The 10,056-nt window shown below is 46.1% G+C and overlaps 1 protein-coding gene across 1 annotated transcript; it reads left to right on the top strand.

Annotated features, from left to right (window-relative positions):
- The first annotated feature begins 6,836 nt into the window (after nucleotides 1-6,836).
- Nucleotides 6,837-8,864, top strand: LOC125427869 (kinesin-like protein KIF2A). The gene has a single exon (XM_048487430.1). It carries the CDS (start codon nucleotides 6,837-6,839, stop codon nucleotides 8,862-8,864), a length of 2,028 nt encoding a protein of 675 aa, XP_048343387.1.
- Nucleotides 8,865-10,056: the final 1,192 nt, after the last annotated feature.

The raw sequence follows: 10,056 nt of genomic DNA, 5'->3' as shown, positions 1-10,056 counted from the left end.
GCCAAAACTTTACTGAATTCCAGGTAAACCTCTCAGTCATTCCCAGAATTCAATAATCTTGTCACTCAATCGAAGAAGGAAACAAGGTTACTGGTTCTGGTGGGTTTTCTGGGCTGTGTGGCTGTAATCTGGTGGATCTCGTTCCTGACTTTTCACCTGCATCTGTGGCTAGCAGCTTCAGAGGTGTATTACAGAGGGAAGTCTGTTTCACACAAGCTTTCGATGAAACAAGGTTAGTCTGTCATGGCCCTCTGCGGACAAATATTCACAGACTTCCCTAGATCACCAAGTTATCCATCAGATGCTAGCAAATTAATTTCTTTAAAATCTGCTCCAGGATCTTCCTGGGACAAAGATCAGTGACTTGCAAAAAAGCTTTTCTTGTTGTAGCAAACCTCCCTGACCAACCTCAGCTCACTTTGGCCTTTCTGATGACTGACCTATAGTGCCTCACTACCCTCAAGTATTTTTCTTTAGATAGAGGTATTCCTTCCCTCCTTTTTCTTCCTTAGCTCAACATGGATTTTTATGTCCATCCACAATGACTTCTTGGATCTCCTACCATGTTTTCATCTTGGCTTCAGTTTGCAAGAGCTCTTATTTCAGAACGGCCAACCTTTCACTTGCCCCTTTCTCTTCCAGCATTCCTGCCCATGGAAGGAGTCTCATCATGCCACTGTGTTCATTAAAGTCTGCCCTATTATAATCTAAGATTCGAATCTGGCTATGAGTTTCCCTAGTCTTCCAAAACAAAATGAATTTTAGAAGGACATGGCTACTTCCCTCTAAGGTCCCCAACTACACCTCATCTACCAATTCTTGCATGTTAGTTAATGTTAAGTCAAGCCCCTCATAGCTTCCTCCACTATTTGAAAACGGACATTGTTGGTCAGGCAGGTCAAGAAATTGTATGACTCTGGATGTTTTCTGAGTTTGCTTCTAAGTACGTATCAGGGAAGTTGAAATCACCTATAACGACAAGCTCATGTTGCTAGGATACACTGTCAAGCTGCTCAAGGAGGGCAGCACCCATCTCATCACTTAGGTCAGGCAGTCTGTAGCAGACTTCAATCACAGTATTACTTGTCCGTCCTTCCCTTATCACCTAAATACCTTCCACTGGACTGCCATCCACCTTCTCTAGTATTTCCTGACAAGTAAACCCTCTCCTCACATACAATTCCACTCTGCCTGCTCTTCAACCCTTTTGGGTTTTTTTTAACAAATCATATCTATTCACTTCTATATTCCAGTCATGGGAATCGTCCCACCAAGTCTCACTAATGCCTTTAATATCATATCCCTGGTCTGCATTAGAAGCTCAAGCTCTTCCTTTTTATTGCCCAAACTTTGGGCATTGGGACACAGTCACCTGATGCTTCACACCTTCAGCTCCATTTGACCTGGCCTTTCCAGATAAGCCCCTGCTGTTCACACTTCTTCACTGAAATACCTATGTAAGTCATATCCTTCCCCTTGTGGTATCAGTTGAAATCCCTCCTGATGAATCTCCCCAGATTTCTGCCAAATACATTCTTCCCCGACGTTGATAGGTAAAGTCCATTGTGTGCTAGTAGGCCATCTTCCAGAAGACATATCTTGTGGTCCTAGAATGCAAATCACACCTGACAATACCACCAAAGCAGTCAGTGATTCACCTCCATTATCTTTTGTTCCTGTCACTTTCCTCTGATTCTGATGAGAATTGAAGAAAACACCACCTGTGCCCCCTTTTCCATCAGCTTCCTCCAGAAAATTTCAGTCAGCCTTGATACTTGTGATGGTGTTCACATTCATGTAGTTAATTCCCACGTGGACAGTCACAAAAGTGGAATGATCAGCAGGTTTGATCAGTTTTTGCATCTGATCTGCAATATTTTTAATATTTGTCCCTGGCAAGCAACACACCTTTCAGGTTAGGGAGTCAGGTCTGGACACATGATATTCCATACCCCTCAATAGAGTGTCATCAATGACCACTTCCTTCATAGCCTCCCATGCCATTTCTTCATATCCTCATATCCTCCTGCCCACTTTCCCGTCTTTCTTGTCTTTGTAGTTCTTCCTCTGCCAGTATTTCCATCTCTGTCGCCTCTGCAAGGGCCTGGAAACAGTTCCTGAGCTCTAGTGACACTGAGTGCTGTCTTGTTCAGTGCCTTAGAGTACATGCTATAGCGCTCAGATGAGTCTCATTAGCGAAGTCAGACACTCTGCTGTCCCTCTTACTGGTCTTCTCACCCTATGCATGGACTCCTGGCTTCTGTTAATAAAGTTTTCACCTTCCTTAATCTCAATCTCATGAAGAGAAAGAGTGGTCTGTCCCTTTAACAGAGACTTAATGAATGTTTTTAATGTCCATGCCATGAACAGCTTCAGTTGCCCATTCTCGCATATTAAGCCTCTATAAATGGTTCAGGACATATTTCTCCTGGCAAGGCAATCTTACCTGCATGAAAAGCAGTATCTGCATAGATCTTGCTCCTAAATTACTAAGACCTGAAATGCATATGTTCCTGCAGAATGTTTGCAGGTTTGTGTGTGCATACGCTCTTGTAAGATCAAGGCTGAACATTATCAGCCCTTTATAAACAGCATAAACTGAGGAACAATCTCAGATATGCCCTGGAAAACGGTAATAAAGGCTCAGTCATTGCCTCTGAAAGACTCTAGGAAAACCTCAAAGTACTAAAATAAAATCCAGTTTTGCACTCATACACTCTGACCTTCTCAACTTCATTTTCTTAGGTGTAAAACTCACTAGTTTCAATGGGATTTCCAAAGAAACATGAATAGGATCACCAACAAAGATTCATTTTCAAATGTCTCTCTGGCTCCTTTCTGGGATTACCGCCTGTCAGTCCAATGAATTTTGACCTTTAGATCTGACAGCCGAGCTTTTGTTAAGGCTCACCATTGGGAAGACAGGAGTGCCATGAAAAGCTAAACACAATTTTAAAAGCAGATCTATAATTCTGCTGCTATTCCGCTTTGTACTCTTATCTAACTCCTAGAGGCCAGAAACTGATCTCAGCACCCCACAAAGCAAATACACCATACATCCCACTTCATTCCCAGGTAGCATACTTTCCCTCCCTAGTCCAGTTCTTGCTGGAAGAAAGGAAGCAATGATGTACATGCGTTTTCCCAATAATATTTTGGCCTATCTAGGAGGCCCCTCTCTGGTTGCTAATTAAGTTTATATCCATTTCTATGACACCGTTTGAGTACCTTTATAAGTCAGACAGGAATACAACAAGTACATATAGAGACACAATGAAAGCAAAAGCTTCCACTGGTGAGAGGATTACCAACAAGGCCTGGGGAAAAAAAGATTCTGCCAATTTAACAGGGGGTTAATGTATGGAGGCACATAGCTGAAGTTTTTCATAGTTTGTAAGTCCATAATATCACTTGGTATATAACATTCCATTACATCCCTGTTAAAGGAACACAGTTCCACTTCTCCTTAGATCTATGGCAGTGGTGGCGAACCTATGGCACGGGTGCCAGAGGTGGCACTCAGAGCCCTCTCTGTGGGCACGTGCAAACAGAGCCCCCCCCCCCCATCTAGACTGGCCTGGGCCACTGGGCTCGATTATTAGCATTAAACCTAAGTCTTAGTTTTGGGGAAGCAGTGTAGGTAACCCTGTTAAGCGCTGTTAAACCCCACTGATTTTCATGTGAAGAGCTAAAGCGCAATCCTTTACCTGGGAGTAAGCTCGGTTGCTGGCAAAGGGGCTTGCTTCTGAGTAAACTCTCCTAGGGTCGTGATTCACCCCTTGGAAGAGTTGCCCGGCTGCTTCAAAGCAGAGCCACCAACTACCACGAAGCTTACTCCCGAGTAACACATGCCTCAGAGCCAACTGTTTTTTTCTAAACTGAAACCTCAGTATTCAGGTTAAATTGCCGTGTTGGCACTTTGTGATAAATTTGGGTTTTGGGTTGCAATTTGGGCACTCGGTCTCAAAAAGGTTCGACGTCACTGATCTATGGGAAACCCAAGCTGATGAATTTACAACAGATGCAAAGCTGTTACGAAGCCCCCACCAAGAAAAAAGAAGAGACTACTTGGGTGCCTGAGTATGATGCTCTTGGGCCACTATTAAAGCCCATGTGAATAATCTTTTGTGCAATTACTTTGACAGTCTCCCGTTTAAGACAATTTTTTCCCATAGTGGAATCGTAGTGACCCCATTAACTTTAATACCTAATTTATTATCAGCAGAAATGTTTTTGAGACAAGCAAGTATATTTAGCTTGAACTGAATCACGAGGGAAAGTACAGAATTCTAGTATCTTACAGAAAATGAGGCACGGAGGCTACTGCCTCTCTTCTCAGAATTATCTCCCACCATGATGAATGGTGTTTATTTCCACAGCAGTGTGCAGAGGACTACAGCCTTGATGTAGACGCTTTGGGCTAGAAAACAAAAAAGTCATTAGAGAGATCAGATTATTCACAGCAATGCTGCATACAGTGAACCCCTGCCCCTTTAAAATCTGTTATCAGCTAACTAACTGATTACCTAGAACAGTTAAGTTTTTCCTATGTTTAGTCTGTCTTGATTACATATTTCAGCTGGGCAGCTGTACGTATAGAGTTCAAGGGCCCTTTGTATGTCAATGATCTCACCATCACTGTGGAAAAACAAAACCTTCAAAATACACCCTGGTAGCCTAGAATTATCTTTCCTTCCAATCCCATATTAAGAAAATGGCAGGGTACACTGTTTCCGGGACTGAAGTAGAGCAATCCAGGAGACCTGTGTCCAAATCTGTACTTAGCCACAGAAGCTTGGTGTGTGGCCTTTGGTCAGTCATACTCTCTCAGCCTAACCAACCTCATAGGCCTGTTGTGATGATATAGTGGAAGAGAGAGGGATATAAATTAATTTCACATTGTGCAGAAAGGTGTGGCATAAATGAAGTCAGTAAATAAATAAAAATATGGGTCTTTGAAAAGCTTGTGGTCATATATTCTTCAGGGGAAGGGCGTTAGGTAACATATCTAAACAAAGACACACCATTCTAAGCCCAGTGAAGTCTTACACCGTAGAGAAAAAGTCCTAAAAACCCTTAACTGGGAATAAATGAATAAACTAGGATTTAAGTCTGAATAAACATTCATAGGCTAAAATCCTATGCACACTTACTTAGGAGCAAGCTCTCTTGAATACAATAGGACTTACTTCTGAGTATACATAGGAGTAGGATGCATAAACTGCACTGTATAGCTCACAATCCCTGCCTGACCAGGACAGCCAGGCTAGCACAATCTCATCAGATCTGAGCAGCTCAGAAGATTTGGTCCTCTTTACAATTTGGACGGGAGCCCATCCAGGACATCGCAGATATGTATAGACTGAGGCAGATAATGGTAAACCACTTCTAAACGTCTCTTGCCTTGAAAATCCTATGGGGTCATCACGTATCAGCTGTACCTTGATGGCAAAAATACCCTAAATTGACTAACACTAAAAAACACACTTTTAAAAATTACCTCATTTATATGCAAAGCATTATTCGATATGCATAACAATATCTCATAAATAATGCTTTGAAAACCTTTGTAATATTTTTACTTAAGACATATCAATTATTACTTAAATATAACTTCTTAAGCACTCTTCAGTGAAATCTCATGCATGTGTTTTCAAGGAAGTAAATGCCACTCTGCTCAGTGGGGTTATTCAATGTCTGTAGCCCTGCTCCCTGAACTCTGTGGTTATTTTTAAGCAACACACTTAGAACTGGGCTATTAAATTCATTACCCCAAACCAACAGTGGATTAGATTGCTGACCACAATGTCATCAGTACTCAATACTAATTTAAATGCCACTTTTGATTAAATTCCTTCTTTTTTTAAAAAAAAAAACCTGATTAATAGACTGAGTGGTTAATTGAAATGCTTGGAGCACTTTTTTGTTTGATAAGGGAATCGGGATGTTTAAGGTTTGCTTGGAAAGGATTTAAGTAAATCTTACTTCCAAGATAACCCATCATTCCACATGAAGTAAAAACGACTTGGAGTTGCCAACTTCCAGGCGAGGCCTGGGGATTTCTTGGAACTGCAGCTGGTCACAATCACCTGCGCCGACATAGTGATGGTGCACAAGACCTAGAGATTTCTTGAAACTGCACCTGGACAGCTGGTTCCCCAGGAGAAAATAGCGGTTTTGGAGGACGGACTGTATGGCATTCAATCTCACTTTAGTCCCTCTTCTCTCCAACCCCCACACTTCCCAGGTTCCACACCCAAACCTCCAAGAATTTCCCAACTCAGAACTGGCTACCCCAAGTAACCCCTTCTGTGTTGAATGTGAGGGACTCGACCAGATCACCTCCAATTTCTGCGTATGTAGGCATTGTGGTTGGAACTGACGGGATCAGGCACGAAGCAGCCATGCGAAAATCCCTCAAGGACGAGACGACGCACGTGTCAGCTTGGCATCATTCTGACAACCAGGAGGGACACATCCCCTCCACTCTGCCGAGAGGTCCGGAACCAGTCCTGAATTTCATCAGCGCGGTCCCCTGCATTAAGCGTACGGAAAAGCCATATGAAGGCTGGTCGGAGCTAACCACCATTGTCTTGATACGGTAGAAAGCCCCCCCCCCCCGCCCTTTCACTCAGTGAGGTTCCTGCCCGCCATGTAGGCACAGGCCTGCAGCCTTAGCTACCCCGAGGAGGCCCTTGTGACGCAGGAGCTCCGGCACCCACCGTCGAGAAACCCTCATGGGCCGTCGGCCTTGCGCGCCCTGCCCTTTCTCTCGCTTCCCGCTGCTGCCGAGGATTGGGAGGGCGGTCCCTTCGCCGCTCCCCGAGCACCCGGCCATGGCGAGCCAGTTCGGGGCCATCCGGGTGGGGGTCTCTCTGGATATCCAGAGGAGCGACGGCCGCGTTCACCTAGCCCTGGTCACGGCGCTGCACGAGGACTCCAGCAGCGTGACGGTGGAGTGGGCCGAGAACGGGGCCAGCAAGGGCAAAAAGGTGGAGCTGGGCCTGGCCTTCGCGCTCAACCCCCACCTGGCCCCGCCGGGGATCCCCACCCCGCCCTTGGAGCGAGGGGACAGCCCCAGCCCCCCTGCCAACTACGTGGTGACCCCCATCACGAAGGAGAAGCCGAGCGGGGACAGCGTGGAGCGCGCGCCCAAAAGAGTGGCCGCGGCTGGCCGGGCCAGCCCGAGCGCGCGGCACAAATCCCCCTGCGTGCTGGAGGTGGAGCGCCTGCGCGAGCGGCGGGAGAAGCGTCGCCAGGAGGTGCTGGAGCGGCGAGCCCAGCGCGAAGCCGGCCACGTGCGCGCCGACGCCATCGCCATGATCGACGGCTATCGAGCCGCTTTGATGCGCGACGGGGCGGAGCCCGCCCCGCTGGCCCAAGCCTGTCCCGCTGAAGGCGGCGGCGGCGGCAGCGGCAACTCCCGCAAGATATCTGTCTGTGTGCGCAAGAGGCCGCTCAACGACCGGGAGGCCGACTTGGACGTGGTCACGATCCCCTGCCCCGATGTGGTGGTGGTGCACGAGGCCAGGCAGAGGTTCGACCTGACGCGCTACCTGGAGAACCAGACCTTCCGCTTCGACCGCGCCTTCGACGAGGCTGCCACCAACGAAAGCGTCTACCAGCACACGGCCCAGCCGCTGGTGGAGACCCTCTTCCGGGGAGGCACGGCCACTTGCTTTGCCTACGGCCAGACCGGCAGCGGCAAGACCCACACCATGGGCGGTGACTTCTCCGGCAAAACCCAGGAGTCTTCCAAAGGGATCTACGCCATGGTGGCCAGGGATGTTTTCTGCAAGCTGCAGGAGGCTGCTTACGAGATGATGGAGCTCCAAGTCTTTGGGGCTTTCTTCGAGATCTACTGGGGTAAGGTCTATGATCTGCTCAACTGGAAGAACCCGCTCAAGGTGCTGGAGGACAGCAACCAACAGGTTCAGGTGGTTGGGTTACTGGAACAGGAAGTGGTTTGCGTAGAGAATGTAATGAAGCTTATTGAGATAGGGAACAGGTGCCGGACGTCCGGGCAGACCTCTGCAAACACCCATTCCTCACGAAGCCACGCTGTTTTCCAGATCATCCTCAAGAGGAAAGGGAGACTGTACGGGAAGTTTTCCTTGGTTGACTTGGCTGGCAATGAGAGAGGAGCAGATACTTCCAGTGCGGACAGGCAAACCAGGCTGGAGGGAGCAGAGATCAACAAAAGTCTCTTGGCATTGAAAGAATGCATAAGGGCCTTGGGGCGCAACAAAGGCCACACTCCTTTTCGAGCCAGCAAGCTTACCCAGGTGTTGAGGGATTCGTTCGTTGGGGAAAACTCATGCACTTGCATGATAGCCACAATTTCCCCTGGGATGAAGTCATACGAGCACACGCTCAACACGCTGAGGTATGCCAACCGTGTGAAAGAACTCTCCGTGGACCCAAATGCTTTCAAGCAATTTCATCGTATTGTGCCCAGATCAGTCTGCCAGCTTGATGACTTGGCAAAGCCATGGCCCATTGAAAGCTTGCCCGAGACAGACGAGTTCAAAGTGTTTTGTGTTCAGAAAGAGGGCCAGGTCTCTCCACAGTCGCTTACGTTTGTTAGAAGATCAAAAGACCAGAAGAAAAGGAAGGGGGTTGATGAGAGAATACTAGTGGAGGATCGCAAGGAGTCTCTCCAGTGGCTGAAAGCATTCCTTCATATGGCTGAAAAAATAGAGTACGACATGGATTTTTACGCAGCACAGTTTGAGTCTGTGCTGGCCCAGAAGATTGCTGTTCTGTCGGAGATCCAAGATCAATTGAAATCTTTCCGCTCAAATCTTCATAACGAAGAACTGGGAAATGGGCACATAGTCATGAAGAAATCTCGTATTCTGTGAAGGAAGATAAAAGGAAGATTCCGTTCCTCCTAATGCTAAATGGCTATGTCAGTTTTACTACAGAGTGGGAGCAACCCATGTGACAATTTGAAAGCTTGAAAAATACTTAAAATTGTACACTGGTGTGAGTGTGTTGTTTAATTCTCGGTCTTCTCCCCCCCTCCTTGCCCACGGCATGCCATCTAAAACTAGTGTGGGAAAACTGCTTTGAGGTGGCTCCAGATTTTCATAGAGTATTTGGAGATCATTATTATTATTGTTTTATTTTGTTTAATATTAATGTATTGCTTTCAGCTCTATTGGAGGAGAGATATAAGAATGTAGAACATTTCGAACGATTCTGCTCCTGTAATACGGCCTCTATTGAAACACTTATCCCCTCTGTATTGGAGTGTTCCAAATATGATAAAATCAGGCTGAAATTCAATGATTCTGTCCTATTGTACTGCCTACATTTACCAGATTGTTACAAAATTCCATATTGAACAATCCTGAGGTATCATTCTGTGAAACAGTTGTTAATTTTCTTCTTGAAATTATGAATTGTTAATTTTTTTACTCATTTTACTTTTATTTCTGCTGTAACTGTTTTCTGTTTATTTATTTTTTGTATTTTATGCCAATGAAGGCTTATGTATGTATGTTTAATATCAAATTGCCAGTTGTTTGGCTAGCTTTAAGATCAAGACAGACACTAAAAGCAGAAAGGTTATGAAACCTCTGGCCAAGGAGGCCTTTATGACACAGAGAGGTTAAGAAACCTCAGCCTTGAACCCATTTGAACAGTAGGTATCAGGACAGCCTGCACCAACTCTAATCAGAAACATAGTTTTTTTTTAAAAAAAAGAACACCTGCTCTTTGAAGAAAAGAAGAAGAAGAGTTTGGATTTATATCCCCCTTTCTCTCCTGTAGGAGACTCAAAGGGGCTTACAATCTCCTTGCCCTTCCCCCCCTCACAACAAACACCCTGTGAGGTAGGTGGAACTGAGAGAGCTCTGTAGAACTGTGACTAGCCCAAGGTCACCCAGCTGGCGTGTGTGGGAGTGCACAACCTAATCTGAATTCCCCAGATAAGCCTCCACAGCTCAGGCGGCAGAGCTGGGAATCAAACCCGGTTCCTCCAGATCAGAGGGCACCTGCTCTTAGCCACTGCTCTTAGCCACTACGCCATAAAAACACTTCTTTAAAGCA

The sequence above is a fragment of the Sphaerodactylus townsendi genome, linkage group LG03 (genome assembly GCF_021028975.2).
Source record: "Sphaerodactylus townsendi isolate TG3544 linkage group LG03, MPM_Stown_v2.3, whole genome shotgun sequence".
Taxonomy (NCBI): Eukaryota; Metazoa; Chordata; class Lepidosauria; order Squamata; family Sphaerodactylidae; genus Sphaerodactylus; species Sphaerodactylus townsendi.
The sequence above is the reverse complement of the archived record's forward strand: the minus strand, read 5'-3'. Positions and strand labels throughout refer to the sequence as shown.

Coding starts and splice junctions, on each gene's coding strand:
- LOC125427869 (XM_048487430.1), top strand. CDS start 6,837: ATGGCGAGCCAGTTCGGGGCCATCCGGGTGGGGGTCTCTCTGGATATC.